Source organism: Manihot esculenta, chromosome 12, assembly GCF_001659605.2.
Source record: "Manihot esculenta cultivar AM560-2 chromosome 12, M.esculenta_v8, whole genome shotgun sequence".
NCBI lineage: Eukaryota > Viridiplantae > Streptophyta > Magnoliopsida > Malpighiales > Euphorbiaceae > Manihot > Manihot esculenta.
The window spans coordinates 2,793,073-2,813,235 of record NC_035172.2 but is presented as its reverse complement, the minus strand read 5'-3'; the positions used below and the strand labels follow the sequence as shown (position 1 = coordinate 2,813,235).

General features: G+C 32.3%; 4 protein-coding genes across 8 annotated transcripts; 2 read left to right on the top strand and 2 right to left on the bottom strand.

Annotated features, from left to right (window-relative positions):
• Window positions 1-1,325: 1,325 nt before the first annotated feature.
• On the top strand, window positions 1,326-2,275 carry LOC110627930 (protodermal factor 1). The gene is made up of 2 exons (XM_021774335.1): window positions 1,326-1,692; window positions 1,801-2,275. The coding sequence occupies exons 1-2, from the start codon at window positions 1,568-1,570 to the stop codon at window positions 2,120-2,122; spliced, it is 447 nt and encodes a 148-aa protein (XP_021630027.1). The 5' UTR covers window positions 1,326-1,567; the 3' UTR covers window positions 2,123-2,275.
• Window positions 2,276-3,266: 991 nt separating this feature from the next.
• On the top strand, window positions 3,267-8,498 carry LOC110628807 (mitochondrial import inner membrane translocase subunit TIM44-2). 4 transcript variants are annotated; one of them, XM_021775611.2, is made up of 14 exons: window positions 3,267-3,566; window positions 3,672-3,778; window positions 4,727-4,810; window positions 4,930-5,005; window positions 5,519-5,563; window positions 5,664-6,080; window positions 6,200-6,268; window positions 6,404-6,468; window positions 6,560-6,628; window positions 6,735-6,807; window positions 6,987-7,091; window positions 7,457-7,528; window positions 7,631-7,693; window positions 8,186-8,498. In XM_021775611.2, the coding sequence occupies exons 1-14, from the start codon at window positions 3,492-3,494 to the stop codon at window positions 8,315-8,317; spliced, it is 1,452 nt and encodes a 483-aa protein (XP_021631303.1). In that variant the 5' UTR covers window positions 3,267-3,491; the 3' UTR covers window positions 8,318-8,498. The 4 variants fall into 4 exon arrangements, with proteins under 4 accessions (XP_021631303.1, XP_021631305.1, XP_021631306.1 ...); XM_021775613.2 differs by having other exon boundaries at window positions 3,516-3,566; window positions 4,897-5,004; window positions 5,517-5,563; XM_021775614.2 differs by lacking the exon at window positions 3,267-3,566 and having other exon boundaries at window positions 3,666-3,774; window positions 4,897-5,004; window positions 5,517-5,563.
• Window positions 8,499-10,779: 2,281 nt separating this feature from the next.
• Window positions 10,780-15,204, bottom strand: LOC110627468 (pre-mRNA-splicing factor SLU7). Of its 2 annotated transcripts, XM_021773792.2 has the most exons (11): window positions 15,039-15,204; window positions 14,173-14,339; window positions 13,937-14,049; window positions 13,223-13,636; window positions 12,940-13,075; window positions 12,548-12,847; window positions 12,053-12,269; window positions 11,774-11,877; window positions 11,396-11,464; window positions 11,217-11,302; window positions 10,780-11,057 (listed from the first exon to the last, which is right to left on the bottom strand). In XM_021773792.2, the coding sequence occupies exons 1-10, from the start codon at window positions 15,052-15,054 to the stop codon at window positions 11,225-11,227; spliced, it is 1,614 nt and encodes a 537-aa protein (XP_021629484.2). In that variant the 5' UTR covers window positions 15,055-15,204; the 3' UTR covers window positions 10,780-11,057; window positions 11,217-11,224. The 2 variants fall into 2 exon arrangements, with proteins under 2 accessions (XP_021629484.2, XP_043805039.1); XM_043949104.1 differs by having other exon boundaries at window positions 10,780-11,302.
• Window positions 15,205-17,170: 1,966 nt separating this feature from the next.
• On the bottom strand, window positions 17,171-18,542 carry LOC110627470 (transcription factor MYB30). Its single transcript, XM_021773798.2, has 3 exons — window positions 18,211-18,542; window positions 18,000-18,129; window positions 17,171-17,759 (listed from the first exon to the last, which is right to left on the bottom strand). Exons 1-3 carry the CDS (start codon window positions 18,341-18,343, stop codon window positions 17,207-17,209), a joined length of 816 nt encoding a protein of 271 aa, XP_021629490.1. The 5' UTR covers window positions 18,344-18,542; the 3' UTR covers window positions 17,171-17,206.
• Between the last annotated feature and the right edge of the window lie 1,621 nt (window positions 18,543-20,163).

Below are 20,163 nucleotides of genomic sequence, written 5' to 3'. Positions count from 1 at the left end.
TCATTGTTGGTTGAAGAAGAGCAATACAAATACAAAATTAATAAAAGTTCCAAATATTTTTTTCGTCATCATCAGATCTTTCCGCTTTCTGTATGTTAAGCTAGCATTTTGTTTGGCCCCACCACTGCATCTCCTCCACAACCACCGACTGATATCCTAGCAGCCTGATTACTGCTAATCTGAGATAGATCAACAGCCATGAGAGATGAAATAGAAGCTGATGTGGTTGATGATAAGGAAGATGATGACAATAATAGATATTGATAATGAGATGGAGATTGGGGTCCAGTTGAAGACAAGCTTGGTGATGGAGGATAGTTGCTCTTTATAAGTTTCTTATTTAAAATAAAAAAATTACATTATTTTTTAAAAAAAATCATTTTAAGAAAAGTTAAAATCTTACATAATTTTAAAAATAATTTAATTTTAATTATTAAAATATTTATATTTATATTGAATCTTATTGAAACCGAAATTTAAATAATTTTTTAAGCATAATGTATTTAATCAAATATTTATCATATAATTTCACCACCACATTAATCAATTCTACTGGTATCAAAGGGGGTATTGTTTTGAAGATAACTTATGAACTCACGTTTTATTGCCGTATATGAACAAGAAATCGCATGGAGATATTACGATGGTTCTTTTAGTTGAGTAAAGCATTTTATTTAATGTCCTTGCTTTGGGCTAAGAGTTGGCGATTTCTCGTCACACAAGAAACGTGGGAATCTCACTGTCATATGTCAGCATCCAAACACACCAATAATTTGATGTACACTCGACTTCCATATCTTTTTTTATTAATGTTTTATAGTTTATTACAATAATAACGTTGAAATATAAAGTATAATTAGCTTGATCATAATATAATTTTTTAAAATTAAAACAAAAATTAATATTTTAATCGGAATTTCAAAAGATTGAATATTTGATAAAAATAAAAGTAATAAAAATTCACAATGTTAATAATTAAATTTTATCGATACTACTATATCGTTTTAAAAAAACTACGGTTTAATTGCATAGTTATTTTATATCACAAAAATTATTTTGCCACTATTAATTAAATATAATACTTTTTATAAAAAAATGATTTCTACTAATTTACTGATAAAGAGGAAAATTACAAATTCATTAGAGTTTTATTATCTTCCTAAAGATTTAATTTATTTAAAATTGTTAAAAAATAATTTTCCTTTCCATTTCTACTGGGAAATTAGTAGCACCAAATTTGAAATTTTCATACCATTCTAAGGAAATGTTAAGGGTAATATTGTCCAAAATGGTTCTATAAAAAAACAATTGTTTTCAAAACACGATGGCTCTTCTCCCAAAAAAGCACCTCCTTCCTAGTTCCTCCGCTTCTCTCTCTCTCTCTCTCTCTCTCTCTCTCTCTCTCTCTCTCTCTCTCCTGACATTTATGCCAACCTAGCAAGAAACCGAAGCAAACATCTCCATCTCTGGAGGAAGAAAAGTTTTTAAAATAAAATTCAAGATCCCAAATCCAAACCGCAAAAGGGAATGGAAGATTGATTACACTCGGAAACAAGCTACAAGATAGATGGAGAGTTCTTTTCTGTTGAGTCGACTACTCCTCATCACTCTCTTTCTTGCAGCTGCAACAGCAGCAGCAGCTTCAAGACCTGGGTTTCTCTTCACAAGAGCCAGAGGAAGATGCACTTCACAGTAAGATCTCTCACTCTTCCTATCAATATATATACATAAAAAATGCTGGGTTGAATCTGAGTTAACTCAGGAGGTATTAAAATGTGTTGATTTGTGTGTGTGATACAGGTACTGGAGCAGCAGGAGAGAGGCATGGCCGAAAATGGTTCCACAGACTTCGACGGTATCGAACGTGTTTGGTTCGAGAACATTTGAACGATACAGATCTGGATTGACGATGTTAGAATCAACGAGTAGGAACGATGACGAGAATGCGTTCGCTGGATTGTTAAAGCAGGGGAGTACAGCTCTTCTCAACTCTTATGCTAGAAAGGGGTTTCCTTATGCCGCTTGGGAAGTGAAGACTCTGTTTATAGAAGCATTGGTCTCGGAGGAAGCTGCAGCCAGACAAGCCAAGTTCTTCTCTATTGCTAATGAGGCTTGTAATTAATTAGCTTCTGGCTAGAAATCGACAATACAAATTCTAGTTTTGGGTTTTTCTGGGAAATTTATTTTCTACACATTTTCTATAACTCTGCATATGAGTTTGGCTATTGGCTGTTGCCATGGATTTCTATATATGAATTCTTCCAATCTTGCGTCAGGATGGGTAGGAGACTGGGAGTAGCTGGTTGATTTTGCTTTTCCCATTTTTGAATAGAAAAAGACTTGCGAGATAGACGAAAGGGCTTGGCCTGACGAAGAAGCTTAAATGGCCTGCGAAGCTCAAGCCCATTGAAACAAAAATTTGGCAGCTTGGAAATAGAAGTTAATAACCTGTAACGTCTCACGACGCTGAATCTGCCCTCGGCTCCCTGCGAAACAAAACTCTTTTTACCCGGCTGCGTAGCCCTAGGACCCATTTGGTTATGCATTAATCTCTAACCTGGATCAAAAATTGAATATTGCTAACCTGGGTTGGATCAGCCGACTCCTTAATTTAATTTGACTCTTCCTTTTTTTTTTTGGGTCTGAATAATATATTATTTATTTTTTAACCCCAAATAATTTACTCAATTATTTTTATAACTTCATAATTAATTATTATTCAATTTTTTGAAATTAATGAATTGCATATAGTTTATATTAATCTAAATTTATATTCCACTAAAACTCTTCAAAACTAAAACTAATTATTAGTTTGATGATTTTTAACGATATATAAATTTAAATAAATTAATAAATCAAATGTAATTCAACAGTTTAAAAAATTAACTAGCCATTTATAATTAAACACTAAAAATATTTTTATTAATCATATTATACTTGGTTATCTTGCCCACCACTATATGCAAGGCTTAGATGGTAGAAATTTTAAAATTGAAATTAAATTAATATTGATTTTAAATTCAGTTGGAATTATTTAATTGTAAGTCTCGTTTTGTTAATTTTTAAAAAAATTATAATTATGAAATTTAGTCAAATCAAAATTAAATCAATCGGAATAAAAGGAAATATAGAATTCTGATTTCCATTCCCTAAATTTTAAGTTATAATCGTCAATTTCGTACTTATCCATGAGGTTACAGGCTCCATGTATCCTTTATTATCCAGCACACAGTTATATACTTACATGCGACTGCGGATTTCCAAATCCCTATTCACGCATAAGCTTATCTAGCTAGCCAAACAAGACGCCTCGCTGATAGCTGCCTTCACTTTCAGGCTCTAGGTATGTATGCTAGGGCAATTAGTTCCCTATCTCTTGTTTGTTTGACACGAAAACTACACATTCTTCTTCCTTCTCTTGGAGGAAAATCTATGATATAATATAGCTACCAGATAAACACCTCCATTTCTCGGGAAAGTTTTGCTTTCTAATGGCGAGTAGGAAGCTGGTTCGAGATTTGTTCCTATATAGGCAGCCCCTTTTTCATCACCTAACGTCTCAGCAGGTTCTTCACTTAATCTCAACTGAGCAATAGAGGAAACTTGTCATTTTGTTATTATTATGACTATTAAAGTGCTTTCATTTCTTGGGTTTGTGTTTGCTGCGTTAGGGTTTAAGTACGAGATTACGGTTGCCACCAACAAATGGATACTCGGGTTGTCGTCAATTTGGTGTATTCAATGAATTTTCCAAGAAAATAAAAGGAGAGGCCAGTAGGTAATCTTCCTTTTAGGCTTTGGTTCTTTCTATGGATATATGCATATGTAGCTGGTATTTGTTATATTTGTGAACTTTAGGTCTTTGATTTTGGACCGGGGATAATGGTGTTTTTGTGCCTCCTAATGCTGAGCACGCTGCATTTTCTCGATTTAACTTATAGAGCAGTAGTTTATGTTAAACGAGCGTTCATTATCTGTTCTCTGGATATTTCCTGTCCCAAGCATACTGGTAAAAATCTGCACATGCTTCCTGTGATGCCAGCAAGAGGTATACAATTTTTTTGGTACTTACTAGGGGGATAAATTATATGTTTTCAGCTTCCTGCTGGTGGGAATGCTGGTTGAGCTTTTAAAAAGGATTTTCTTAACTTATATAAGCTTTACTCCCAAATTTATTGGGGGAGGTTATATTGATCCTTTTCCACCACACTTCAACTTAAAGCTTTATCCTTAGACACCTCAACATTATACATTTTTTTCAATTCATATCGTGGTTTATGATTAAGTTTGATGTTGATTCACATATCATAATCCTCCTTGCTGGTTTGGGAATGGCTTCATGATATCTAACTAAAGCTGTGCCCTTACCTGACTGAGCTGGATTTTGAAGAAAGGGGGAAAGAGAAAAAATAATAGTTGAAGTTGGAGATAATTTGTTCTGATATTGAGTTTCATTATGATTTCTTTTGTGTTTTGAGTTTCATTTTCTATTCCTTTGTTTAAGGGAAGTCTGGTTTTGAGATACAAGGCTTTTATGGCAGTAGCTTGAGTGAGCAAGTCTCCTTTAAGAATCCAAGTTCAATTTTCATGGCTTTGTTAAACTGGGTCCATTCCCCAGTACATTTATGTGTTTTTTTTTCCTTTGCTGTTTTCACTACTCTATTTGGTATTTCCTTCTCTATATTTACCTACAGAATTAATATGTTTGCTATTTTGTTGGATGCAGAAATCAAGAATTTCAAGAGTCAGTCAAGGAGCTGAAGGAGAAAGCAGAAGAACTGAAAGGGGTGAAAGATGACCTGAAAGTCAGGTAATTTATGGAAATATTATTTTCATGGCTTATGTAATTTTAGCTTTTATTAGTTAATAGGCTGAGACATACTTTTGTATGTCAAGGGAGGGCCTGAGATGGTGAAATGGCGAATGCAGAACAAAGCAGACAACTGAGGAGCTGTACAAGCGTGTGGATGGTGTTTGGACAGAGGCTGAAGCTACAGCAAAAAAGGTGTTTTTCAAATTGATCTTCAGATATTATATATTTTTCCATTGAGTTTTGATTAATTCATATTCATGTTTTATTTATTTTTTTCATTGAACATCAGGGAATGCGTTTCTTCTGTTTATCTTCAATATGCTCTTTTGTAGTATCCTAAATTATGGAACACAAAATTTAGACTAAAATGTTCAGAAAACAAATGCATTTTACCTGTATTTATGTTGATATGAATCATATGTGATATAAAAGATAGCACTTTAACAACTGCTTCTGCCAGCTGTCCTAATACTGTACTATAGCATGCTTGCCAATGTAATTTGTCATCTGGATTATTCTTGTTTCTATCATTAGTCATTGAAATTGCAAGTCTGTGATGCTGGTTTAGATTAAAGGCCAGGTAATTTTAGACTATGGTTCTTTTGTTAACTATTTATCATCCACATCCTGTTAAGGGCCTTTTCTTATCATTAAATAGCATATCCATTAGGAGAATATATTTATTGATATTTGTGGTGTTTGCAGGTTTCTGCCAATGTTAAAGAGAAGATTTCAGCTGCAAAAGACGAGGTTTGCTTGCTGTTTAGATTGATAGTCCTTTTAGGGATTTTCTGCTCCATGCTTTTAACTAATTTCCAGCATTAATTATTTATTGCACTGTTTGATTCAGGTCAAAGGTACTTTTAAAATTGGGAAGGAAGAATCTTCTGAGTCCACTGGCGCTTCAGATAAAGATGGTGCAGATGTAAAAGATGATAGCAAGGTCACATCTGATCAAGAGACAGACAAACAAACTGGGACTAGAGATAATGCTGAGACTATTTTTGGAAATTTTAAGTCAAGCATACCTTCCTCAAAGGTATCTTTGGCTTTCCAGAAATTGAAGGAAGCAAAGGTCACCGACTTTGTGAAGAAGGGGTATGATGTTGTGAAAGATGAATTATATGGTAATCCTAGCAAGAGAAAACACCTGGAGCGTACTCCTCCTCCTTCCTTCAAAGGTGAAACAAGCACAAGAACTGACATTGTTGTTCTACCCACAAAGCAGTCTCGGTGGAGTAAAAAGTGGGAGGCATTTAGAGGAAAGGCAAGTTTGTGTTTGATTGTTTATATGGCACTTGGTGTCATGAAAATTAATTATGAAAAGAAAAAAATATTTATTGTAATCATCTTGCTTCTTATAATGAATTTCTTCTTCTAAACCAGATGCAAGGTCATCCTTTATTCAAGCGTTTTGCTGGCTTTAGTGAGCCTGTTGTAACAAAGAGTCAAGAGGTGTGAATTATGATCCTCTCTCTCTATATATCTATACACACACACAGACACACATGTATATATGTGTATTTTCTTTCATTTGAGAGCATTCTCTGTGATAATGCATTAGTTCTTTCATTTGGCTGGTATTCATAGATTGCAGAGGACATGCGGGAAAGATGGGAGACCAGTGATAATCCTATAGTTCACAAAATTCAGGAGTATGTCTCTCTCTCTCTCTCTCTCTCTCTTTCTCATGTCACATGAATTCTCTAGAGTGTTGCACAGTTTGACATTTTCTTTTCATGACAGTGTTAGTGATACTATCTTTCAAGAAACAGATGCTGCTGCATCATTGAAGGAAATACGTCGTCGAGATCCGTATGTTTATATGACCTTTTCTGTTTTATTTTAGAATTTTAACAACCTATTAATGCTCTCTTGTTCTTCTTTTCCTCTTTTCTATTCATTTATCTGTTTGCATCAGATCATTCTCTTTGATGGATTTTGTGGCTGAAGTTCAGGAGGCTGTTAGACCTGTCCTTAATGCCTACATGAAGGTGAGTGCTTAGCTTATTTGTGATTGCCATGTTCTTCTTCTTCCTTTTTTCTCTTTTTTTTTCCATGCCTTTTCTTACTTAATACATGTTTTAATTTTTGTCATGGGGATATCATTCTGAGTGGTGCCGATCTGTGTTATTAACATTGTCTATTTGGGATATAAATGTTTTGTATATAGGGAGACTTGGAAACTTTGAAGAAGTACTGCAGCCCTGAAGTCATCACTCGGTGTGAGGCAGAGCACAAAGCTTTTCAGAGCCACGGTATATTTTTTGATAACAAGGTAAGAACTTTGCTTTACTTGTCCTTTGTGTTTGAGAAGATTCCAGTGCTCTAGCTATGTTATTATCGCAGTTGATCACTATTTCACAATCATTTGGGTATTCACTTAGTATCGATGAAATAAATGTTTGTTTTCTACCCTTTGTGATGGCTGCTAAATCAGTTAACATCAAAAGCATCTTCTACTTTTCCAGACAAAAGAAGTCTTTTATGTGTAGTTGAGGTTACATGTCATACAGGTCATAATCAACTTGTCTATGTTATTATATAATGAGAGCTATCCGTCTTGAAATTTCCTAATTATCCTAAAATCTGGAGGTATATGGGTTGATCCTTACTGCTAACAGATGTTTTGTCTTGGTGCAGATTCTACATATATCAGAGGTGGAAGTACGAGAGACCAAAATGATGGGAACCTCCCCGATAATTATTGTAGCTGTATGCATTCTATGTTTCTTCTCATTTGCTTTTTCTGATTACTTGATCGAAGGCATCAAAAAACTGTGGTAATTGATTTCTCGTTTCCTGGGATAATTACAGTTCCAGACTCAGCAAGTCCACTGTGTACGTGATCGTAATGGTGCAATAACAGAGGGAGGCAAGGTATAACCTTTTGAACCATCTCCTGAACAATTTCAACGCCTAACAATCACCATCTGCATAATTTCCAGGTGTAGAATTGAGTAGGTTAAATAGCTTCAGGAAAAATCTGCATGGCTATCATCTTAGCTTGCAGTGTTTTAACTCATCTTTGGGTAAATCTTACAAGATGGATAAACGGTTCACTAGATGGTATTTCTAACAATTTCACACGGGATTTTCCAGAATTGATTGCAAAATACAATTTAAGTTCTAATCTCTTATACAGTCGAGTGAACAGCAAGTGATACCTTGAAAAATCCCTTTTTTCCCTAGTAAGCCATTATTACTCGACTAGAGACCAATTAACTGAATAACCTTGTGCTGTAATTACCTTGTTACTTTGTAGGATGAATGTTAGTTTCTTATAGTGGCTTAAAATCTTGGTTTCATGCTTGCTCCTTTATTAATTCCATATGGGTTTTCAATAGGTTCTGAAAATTTTGTGTTTTGTAGGATACAATCCACACTGTTTACTATGCATGGGCTATGCAACAAGTTGATCCAGAAGAACTTGGAGAAGGTGCTATCTACCCAATATGGAAGCTAAGAGAGATGCAGCAACTTGGTATCCAAGCCCTCATCTAGACTTCGCTCTTACAATCTACTGATACATCATGTACGATTAGAAAATCCTCTTGCTATTTTCCTCCCTTATGATCTATCATTTCTTTTGTACTGCTGCTCTGGATTTTGTGGTTCCAGGGAAAGCTTTGGGCGATATTTCTTTTTAATTTTGATCAAATAAAGAAATTGGATACTTTGCCAATTTATATAGGGTTGATATTTGATTTTGCTTGCTAAATTGATGAATGCTTAAAGAGCTGCCTGCAAAAATTGTTTTTCTTAAAATCGGAGTATATGGGTCAAAGAAAATTATGCATGCACATGAAGGTATACCTCAGTCATTGCTGGAGCTTTGAAGATCTTGTTTATATATTTATATTCTCATTATCTTTCACGAGAGCAAGAAAAAACTGGGTGCAACAGTATCCCTAATGGCGGCAAACCTGGTCCTTCATCGGATCCTAAACCTACTTCGTGCCCCCCTCCGAAAAGGTTGTGGTTGTGGTGATTCCATTAGCTGGCATTGTGTTTTGGATAGGAAAAGGCATGAGAGATTGAGAGTTGTGTTTGATGTGGGAGAGGTGGAAATGTCTTCTGTGGTATAAACGCCAGTGTTTTGTGGCAAAGAAATGGGAATGGAAGAGGTGGGGAAGTGAAAGGGAAAGATGTCTGTGAGAAGAAACATGGCGAGAAACTGAAATTTGTCTAGTTTGATGATCAGGGAAAATATATCCTTTAGTGCTAGGCTTATATCTAAGAAAAATTACGTGCTCGAGGGTCAAATTTCAAAGGATGGGCAATGAGGTTGGAAACAAGCATAATGAACCAAACGCTTTCAGATTAAAGTGTTTTAAAATGGGATTGACAAAGAAAATATTTATAAATTCTATTCCATATTGTAAAAATTATCAATTCCTGAACCCTCACATTTGAGGAAAAATGAAATATTATATTGCTAATTGACACACTACATAACCATGTCATGAGCCTCATTCAACTCCTAAACTAATTCCTTCACTTTTATTTCCAAAAATAACTCTATATCACTTTTATAAAATATTAAATATTGATTGAAGAGTGAATTAAGAATTAAAATTTAAAAATTATTTTAAGAATTAATTGAGGCTAATATGATAGGATAGGGGTTATCTACCCAAAATTTTGTAAGTTTTAAACATTTGCAATTCTAACCTACAATATAAATTATAATTGAGACCTAAAGTTTTTAAGTCTCATCAATTTTAATTGTTATTTCGCTAATAAAGACACAATATTAAGTGTCACATAGTTATGTTATATCATATTCCCAACCAACTCCTAAAATAATTTTTTGAAGTTACATTTTCTAAAATGACCTCTAATTAATTTATCAACCAATATTCGAAATTTTATATAAGTGATTTAAAAATAATTTTTTTAAAAAAATAAAAAATTAATTTAAGAATTAACTAAAACTCATGTCATATAGTTATATGTTGTGACAATTAACTACGTAATGGTCTTCTTAGAAGTATGATAAAATTAATAGAGTTGAAAATTTTATGGTTTAATAGTCAATTTTTATAGTTAAAAATAGAATTAAGTGTTTTTTTATTACTATTATTCCTTTAAAATATAACTTTCTTCCCTCTATTTATAACAAGGGAAAGTAAATGTTACTTCTTTCATCCTTTAATTTTATATTCTTTTTTCAAGAAGAAACAATCATTTTCTCTCCATATTTTCCCGAATTTATCTTTTCCTCAACTTATTTTCCCTACATTCAAACAAATGGTAAGCATCAGGATTCTAGTCACTCAACAAAATTGTTTCGGTAGGAAAAATAAAAAGAGGAAAATTAGAGCGAGGAAAATGAGAAAAAGAAAAGCTAGGGATATAACATTGTATAATGCTAATTGATTCTCTATCTTTTCTCCTTGATTTTTTATGATTAATTTCTTCAAATTTAAGGATTTATTTGAAGTTAGTGTTTAATGTTTTAATTCAAATTTATTAAATATTTAGCCTGTTGACATGATAAAGAAACTATCTAGAGTAATTAACTAAATGAATTATAAAATTTTATTTTTTAATATTTAATTAATATTTTCTCCATCCCATAATATTTTTTTATTAACATTTATTTTTTTATTAATGTTGTAATTAAATCTATTTTAAAAATATTAAATTTTATTAAATATTAAAAAATATTTTTAATACTCATTTAAAAAAATTAACAATTAATAGTAAATTATTTAAAATTAAATAAAATTATAATAATCAATTTCTTTATTAAAGCTTGCTACAGTTTCATATTAATTACTCACAAATAACCCTATTACTTAAACTACGTATTTGAACTCGAGGAAGGGGATGCCCATTGTCATCTTAACAGTATGTTAGTTTAAACTTGCTGATTGGGAAGCAAAGGTAAAAGCAATTTTTTTAGTCGATGGTGATAATAAGAAACCCCACCGAGCTTGCAAATTTAAGACCTAACCATAGAGCTCCGAAGTTAATATATAATAAGAAGCGAACACATTTGCAGACATTCACATAGGAAAGTGAAAAGAACAATAAAAAAACATATTTACAAGACAATTCCTACTTTTGATACACACATTTAAAAAACATTCAGCATTTTTTCAGTTCTTGAACTCTTCGCTTAAAAGGGCAGACTGATCTTGATGCACTTGCAATAATATCTGGACTTCGATCGTTAGGGAGGTTTCTAGTTTATACATATGGAAGCTGGACAGCATAACTATCACGTAACTCTTTCCTGGGAGATATCACAAAGAATTAGTTCACAATAACCAGGCAGCGTTGCCTGAATAGACAAACATTCAAATCAACTCAAACAGACACACAGCTAGCTGTGCAAGGAACTAGAGCACAGCTAATTGTGCAAGTTGACAGAGTTATTCTACGTGGCACATACATCCAAACTTAGTGGAGGAAGTTCTTCATTGGATCATCGTGATGTATTTTTGTCATCCTATATGCCTCCATATCTTCGGGGGTAACCTGCAATTATTAAATATTTAAGTGAAAATGTCCTGTATAAATGCAATAGCCTTGAATTATGATATATCTAAAGATGGAGGCAAATAATAGTACCTCATCATTCCATGTAACATTGTACTTCCTTTTCCTTTCGTCTTTCTCTTCTTTCTTTCTCTCATTCTCCTGCAAAAAAGAAACATAACCATGCATTACTCGATGACATCAAATATGTAACGCAATTGAAACCTAAACATAATTTGGATCACTAATTCACTACTCTATCACATATCCCAGAATCAATCTCATGCACTATTTGTACAGAAAATACATAAATATATCATGAAAGTTCAGGGGGTAAATGGATCTAAACTGTAAACGCCATTCCTAGAGGATACTTCGTTCCAATTAACCAGGGGAAAAAGGTACAAAAGAAAACTTCAGGAAAAAGAAATTAGAACAAAGACCGTAGAAAAGGTTGTATCCAACTGTCACCTTTCTAAGAGCTTCAACAAGCAATTTCTCATCCAAAACCAAATCATCTGGAACCTCAGTTCCCCAGGTAGCAAGCCTTTTCTCCTCCACTGGTGCAGGCAACTCTGGTGCAGGTTTAAAATACACACAAGGACAACATATTATAAACGGTAATTATTTGAAAAAAAAAAGTCAGAAATCCTCATTTTATACAAGAAAAACAACTTGAGCAAAATATTGCTTCCACAGAATATGTATCTCTTAACTATTTCGCAAAAATAATTAGTCAAGAACATAAACCTTCAGTGGTCTCTTTGCGAGCAATATTAGCCTTCATGAGATCAGTTGCAGCCTCAGCAGCTTTAATTCCAGCAGCACCTGTACAATAGCTGTTCCGAATTGTCTGCTTGCAGCACTTGTAGCCCCATTGATGATCCTTCCACCATGAACCCCACACACTTGTGTGGTTGTTTATGTAAACATCTTCTTCATACTTGCTTTTTGGAAGCACAGTCTCCTATAGTGGTATTAAGAAGAGCAATTACACAACTGGGTACTCAAAAAGTTGGTATATAAAAATCTCTCTAACAACTCTTCATGTTTATGGCCTAAATCATAACTCGAACAAATCCAAAGGAACACACATACAAAGCCAACTATAACCAAATTATATCAAATTCCTAAACTGAATTTTGCAAGTTCATTTTATAGTTTGTGGAAATTTTTTCCAAAGAATGTATCATCACATAGAAACACTGGTTATACTATTGTAAATAACCGGTGAAGCAAATCTACCTGCCCCTTTATGATCCGTCCAGCACGATCATATTCAACTTGTCTTTCACTTTGTCCTAGCAAAAGCTCTCTTGGGAGTTCTTCTTCACTGGCAGCATTTCCATACTTCTCCATGATCATGTCCTTGGTTTGGGTCTTCAGTTTCTCCTTTATAACCTTATAGTTCTTATATAGTAACTCTGCTTGAGATGGAGCTGCTTGCATGTGGATATCTTGTCCCTTTTCAAATGCCTCCCAAGAGTGGATGTTCAGCTGCTTGAACTCCATCGCTTGACCACTATTTCTGTATTGGTTATCTCCCTGAAGAACATTATGAACAAAGTACTGTTAACCATAAGATATAAAATGAAGTTGAAGCACCAATGACATTGTATACTTTTAACTGTACTGACCCCATAGAACTTCTCATTTGGATCTGCATCTGGAAGAGGATCCTCACGCATTGACCGGGTTTTAGGGTCATAATGGGCAGAGTTAACATCAAGATTTAGAAGATATTTTGCTGTATCCTCCCGAATACGCAAATTCCTGCAACAAGGTTTTGCAATTTTAGCAAATATCCAAAGTGGAACTGAGAATATATGCAAAAGCAGCAACCAGATACATATTCTGAAAAGTTGCATGTCTTGAGAAATCATACAAACTCTGATGACAAATATTGTAGATTGTCCTAACCTGACAGTCCCTGTGCTCCCACCACCAGTTGTTCGTACACGCTTCTCTACCTTTGCAAAATCCATTTGTTTGCTCTCATCAACCTTGGCTTCATCCACCCGCAACTCATCTTCATAGTTCTCCTCATCACTAGCCACAGCCTCATCATTTTGTTTGCCATTTTTCTCTTCCAATTTCTTAAGCTGTTGTTCCTTCAGGAACTTACTTCGAGCTGCATCTCGGGCTTCATATCTCTCAACAACACGGGCATAATTTGATGTATCATATCCATTCCATCGGTCACGCTTGCCATCATAATCAAGCTCAAATGATTCTATTTTTTCATCTGGAGCAATGTGTTTATGAGTCCATTTTGCCCCCACTTTCCGAGGTCTTTCCATGCATGACTTTGCATCATGTGTCATGGCTCCACAGCTGTAGCAAACATGCAAGTGTAAATAACTGTATTCCTAATGGTACAAGTTAAAATAAATATCATAGACAATGAACGCAGAGTTGTAAATCCACAGGAGTTATTCAATGATAACAATTCAGCAATGGTAATAAAACAACAACTACTAATTCTTAATCTCAAGCTATTTGGGGTTCGACTACATGGATCCTTTTTTGCCATTCATCTCCATTTAGGAATTCAATAACAGTAATGTGAGGTATATATATTATGTGGTCCTCGAGATGCACGCACAAAAAAAATAATAATAAGGGATAACTCACTTTTCGCATGCACCCTTCCTGTATTTTTCAGCTTGATAAACCTTTGCACCTCTGTCATACCATGATTTTGAATAATTTGGATCTGACTTCCACTTCCTTTGATGTCTCAAGCTCTAAACAGACAATTAGTAAAAAAGAAAAAAAAGGAAAATGAGAAGTTAAGATTTAACCTTCATATGGAAGGTTGTGACTCGTGAGGGTTCAAAACACTGAGGGAAAATCAAAACGGAACTTACAGGTTTCTGAGAATTATCAAGATACCAAGGAGCAGAAGACATATACTGGGGAATATGAGGATTAATCTCCTTTCCATCCTCATCCACCTCAGCAGGCGCAAGCCCTGCTTTACGAGCTTCTTCCAATTCAATTTGCTTCCTATGATCCTCCCTAGACTTAAATGCAACTGCAAAGCAGCAATAAAGGCAGCAACTAGTTAGCTTTCCATACCTTGTCAACTCCGGGCAGATAAAACATAAATCACATTACTAACGGAAAAAAAAAAAAAAAGAAAAGGGAACATTGAGTTGAGCATGCTTTATGTCTTGTAGAAGTAACCAATAGTTTCCTGTAGGTACTACCATTTTTTCAAATCCCAACCCCCCACCCACAAAAAAAAAAAAAAAAAAAAAAACAAAAAAGGGGAAAAAAAGGAAGATAAATATAGTTGTTTCCCCTTTCTGATAATTTGAAAATCAGAAACATCACTGAAATAACGCCAAATAGATTGAAAACAATATGAAGGGGACAACAAAGTCTAAAAAGATGCCCAAGTTACATTCCCTGAATCATTTAAAAAAGAATTGACGCATTATCCGATCAAAACATAGCTAAAAGTGTGACCCAACAATGAGAACAAAAGTCCATCAAAACAAGTACTTCCTCTCTCACAATTACCACCACTTAATAATGAAAAACTCAAACGATATATGAATTCTGAAACCTACACGAACAATGTTTAAAGCTAAAAATAATCAGCCGATTGCAGAAACATATAATCCAAAAAATTCCAGTATACATTAAACAAAAAGCTGAATTGTACTCCGAGTCGCCAAACAGAAAAAGTAAATGCAAGATGTTGAAGAAGAAACTAAAAAAAACATACCTGATGCTGTTGCCATGTTGATCCTGTAGATGCGAGAGACTCAAACTCTATAGTTCCAGCAATAATAAGATAAATTGAAACTAATTACCGAGATGGAACCCTAGATTAAGAAACTCTGTAATGAAATTGAAGCCCCAGTGGGAGAGGAGAATCCTTAAAGCGATTGAAAAGAAAAAAATATATACGGGGGAGGATCGAATGCCGATTGTGCTTATCGCGGCTAAGTAAACGACCGCGTTTTGAGCAGACATTTTCCCGGGTGGATTGGTCCAACCCGGTTTCAGCCCATGGACCTTAAATTAGTTCAACAATAATTATTATTATTATATTTTTAAATAAAAATTAAAAATCAGAAAAGTATAATTTGAGATTTTTTAAATTTATTTAGATATATTTATTTTTAGATCCATTAAATTAAACAGTTATTATTATTATTATTATTATTATTATTTCAAATTTTATACACATCCATCGATGATGGGAACGCGATAAGGAAATTGCGGAGGTCCATACGTTTTTCCTTTTGAAAAAATTATCACATAATTTCTATATTAAAATTTTTTATTAATTGATGTTTTGATTTTTAAAAATATATTCAAATATTTTTAAAATTTTATTAATTAATTTTTTTAAATAATTATAACAGTTAAGTAATATATAAAAATTTAAAAAATCTTTAATACAAAAAAAAATTAAATAGTAAATATTTTTATAAAATAAAAAATTAATAAAAATTTTTTTATATTATAAAATTTAAAAAATAAAATATTTAATAATTAAATATTAATAAAATAATTAATTATTATATTTTTTAAAATTTAAAAATATTTTAATGTAATTTTTAAATCAATTAATAAATTTTTCCAACCCATTTCTCTTTGACCTTTAATAGTAAATAAAAAAAATTATATATAAATAAAACCCTTACATTATAGGAATTTTATATTATCTCTATCATTATATATAAAAATTATGAGTTTCAATAAAATTTAAATAAATATATAAAATTATGTATCTTCAAAATAAAATAAACCTTGAAAAACTAAATATTTTTTTTAAATAATTACATTTTAGTACATTTTAAATTTCTATAAATTTATCATTTAATAACATAAAATGCGCATTGATCAAAACGCTGGAAGACATGTGAAATAATAAAAAAACGCCAAGTTCAGAAATAAAAAACACGTGCTTTAATTTGGAAGGGTGGGTTTTCAAATTGATGTGACTCAATTTTAATTTCAACCCTAAAAACTCAATAGTTTTCGGACTTTGGAACCCATAAATCATCAAGTTCAATGAATTTTAGACGTCGTTTCTGTCGACCTGATTTTCGGGACCAGTGTTGATTTATTTATAAATTATAGGTAAAATATCAATTTTAACTTAAATTTATAATATATATAATTATGTGAAAGGAAAGATAACATTATAAAATTATTTAAATGTTTTTATTATAATTTAATTTAAATTTTATTATATAAAATAATTTTAGGATTCACTTAATTTTAAAGTTTTTAATTTTATTTATATTTATATTTTACTATAAATTTAAATAAATTTTATAGCAGAAAAAATGTAAAAATTATTTAGCATTTATTATTTTTATAGAATGTAATAAATATTTTTAATTTTATCTCTTATATTTAAAATATTTGTTCTATCTTATAAAACAATTAAAATAAATTTTAAAAAAATAATTTATAATTTTTAACATTTGAAAAAGAAATATAGATTTTATATATAAATAAATGAATTTCATTTAATTCTTATATAAAATTTATTATATTATTATATACTGAATTATATATATCTAATATTAGTTATAAAGCAATAAAATATAATATGAGATAAAATTGAATTAAAAGTGAAAGCTTACTTTTATTTTTGAATTTTGTTTTTTTAAATTCATGATTGAAAATTGAGGAGTAGAATCTAAGATCTCTCATATTTATTCAGATATATTTATTAACAGTTAACGAGTGCTTTATTTTTTAAAATTTAAAAGTTTTATTTAATTTTTCTTACAATTTAAAGTGTTTATCAAATATTGGCTTACGGTTTAATTTGTTCTTCAATTTTGAAAGGTCGACAAATTGGAGGCACTAATTCATAATTAATAATATCTAATATGGAGTGGGGAAAAAAAGTAAATCCAACCATGTTATTCAAATTTCTGGTAATTCTGGTGATTCCCCAGCTTTTGTGAAAAGGTTATACCAAAAATCCATGCTATCATAGCCATATTGGACTGCAGGTTCCATGGCATTTCCTACTGTAGAAAATGGAATTTGAAATTGTGCCGCCGCCGGAAAATTACTTCCCGAGCTTGAGTTGTCGCTCGACAATACCTCCGACCAGAAATTCTCATCCATTTCTGGAAAATCATCCGACTCTTCCACCTTCATGGAAGACATATTATTATGACTGGCATCATCACCTGTGATCACCGATGAGATTTCACTGGAAGAGCACTGCTGCGGCGAAATGGATCTATATTCTACGCCCTCAGGCGACTCAGGTCCTGGAAGATTTGATAAGGTTACCAACTCAGATTCTTGCTTGGATTCTTGAGCAACTCTGGAGATCATAGCAATGGAGGTTGTTTTTATTTCTGGGGTACCAGGATTTTGTTTCAGTCTTTTCTTCAGATGAGTGTGCCATACATTTTTTATTTCATTATCTGTCCGTCCCGGTAATCTCGCTGCAATCGCCGACCATCTGAAAAAAAAAAAAAGAATAAAAACGCTCATGTCAGCATATTCTTCACTAATCTTGGTGTTCACAATAAAAATAGCACATGGATGGTCACGACCAAGAATCTTTTCCAGTGTCGCCGAGATCAAGAAATAATAAAAATGGGGAGTTGATTGTGCATGATAATGTGTAGATTTGGCTCAGAATTCCATCATTTTTGGTTTTTTTAATGCTATTTCAGGCAATGTCTGTTGAAAACATTACCTGTTTCCTAGCATTTCATGCAATTTGATGATTGTATCCTCTTCTTCTCTGGTGAAATTTCCTCGTTTAATATCTGGTCTGAGGTAATTTATCCATCGGAGTCTGCAGCTCTTTCCACACCTCAATAAACCTGAAAGAAAATAAAAGATGTAAAACCAAGACAATCTCATCTGTTTTGTCAGTAGGAGTTAAAAGATAGATATATAAATACCAGCTTGTTTGGGAAGAGCCCTCCAGTTGCCATGGCCATATTGTTGAATGTAATTAACAAGGATCTGATCTTCTTCAGCAGTCCATGGACCTTTCTTCAGTCCCATCTTCTCACAGCAAGGAGCTCTCACCATTTTTTGTTATAGAACTCACTAAACCTAAAAAAGCCAACCTCAATACGAGTGCTCTCCTGTTCCGATTTCTTTAAAACCTTGTTTAGCACAGCAGAAACAGTTACGGATCTGCTCTTGCGCGGATAGAGTACCCTTTTAAGGTGGATTGGATTGGATTTTCCTCTGAGATGAGAGATGGGATGAAGAGTGAAAATGCGGGGAGGGGAGTGTTATATATATAGCCATAGAAAGGTAGAAATTTTGGCTTGGTATATGCATATAGGTCCAAAAAAATATGGCCATCCATAATTGTTATTATAATAACTATTCTTTGAAAAAAGTATATCCGTCCCGCAACCACGAGTCACAGCTGTTTCCTCTTCTTCGTGGCCCGTGGGGGGCAGTGATGTGATTACTTGGCTGGATTGCCAAATATAACGTTTAAAAAAAGGTTAAATTCTCTCTTGCTAAGTGTATGAACATGTTGTGGATAAGCATATGCATTGTGAACTTTACAGAAAAACGAATAAATGAATGAATCTCTATTTGAATTGACAAATCCTTTTCTCTCGTTTTCTTTATAATAATTAAAATGAAGACAAGAATTTTCTTGGTCAAAACTGAACGTATATATTTGAGTTATACAGAGAAATTAATATTAACAATGAATTTAATTATATATGAATTCATAGCTAAATTAAGTAATTATAAGATAAAAGAATATTATTTTTTTTATCAAATTATATTCAAAATTAATTAAGTCTAAGTTTGAATAAAGTTCATATGTCGCCATCCCAAGTTGGAAACTGATGCATGGAGGCTGGAAAATTTCAAATCAGTACAAACTTGAAGTTGAAAACAATCATATATACTGTACTGTACCACTAAAACACATTAAAAATTCAAAAATTAGAATAATGAAAAGGATAAGTAATTAAAATAAATATATTTGAATTTAATATATATTTCTTTTAAAAAATTGAAAAGTATTTGGCAAGCAGAGAGCAAATTCAAGTGTGATAAGAGTCAAAGAAAGAGGCTAGTAGTGCTTTAAAAGCAATCAGCAAAGAACAAAAACAGACCAATCAAGCAGAACCACGTCACTTGGTAAAATTGTAATCATTGGTTTTAATTGGTAATTAAGGTTCAGTTAGTCAACGCCATGGACAGACAAGTCAAAACTAACTGACTTTGCTATTCTTTTTCTTTAAAAAAAAAAAAACTTGTCACAGTTGTCGCGGAGTCGACATTGGACACTGACATCAATGTACACGTGATTTATTGTTTCGTAATTGGATTCTTTTTTTTTTTTAATTATAATTAAAATAACAATATGTAATTTTTTTTCCAGTTAATTAAATTCTGAAAATAATTAGATTTAATTAAAATAATTATTAATTAGAAATATGATTATTAATATATTGGTCAGTCAAAATGAAGGATGTTTTAGTTAAAACACGTAAATAGATAATATTATTATATATACAAATGTCAAATATTGTAGGAGGAATAATTTGATATGAATTGGCAAGTTGTTTAAAAAAAAAATTATTTGAAAAATACCTAAACTCCACTCATAGAGATTTTACCCAAAAGAAAATCATTATTACCAGATTTTTTTTATGTCAACATGGGAAATAAAGAAAATAAAATATGCTGAACTGTGAGGGAGAGACAGCTCTATACTCTTCTATGCACAAAATTTTAGCAATTTACATATATATAATTTTTTAAATAAATATATTTTATATTAGGTAAAAGATTTATTTTAGCCTTAAAATATTAGTTAAAATTTTCAGATTTTTATTATTTTTCTTAATTTAAATGGGTCATTTAAACGT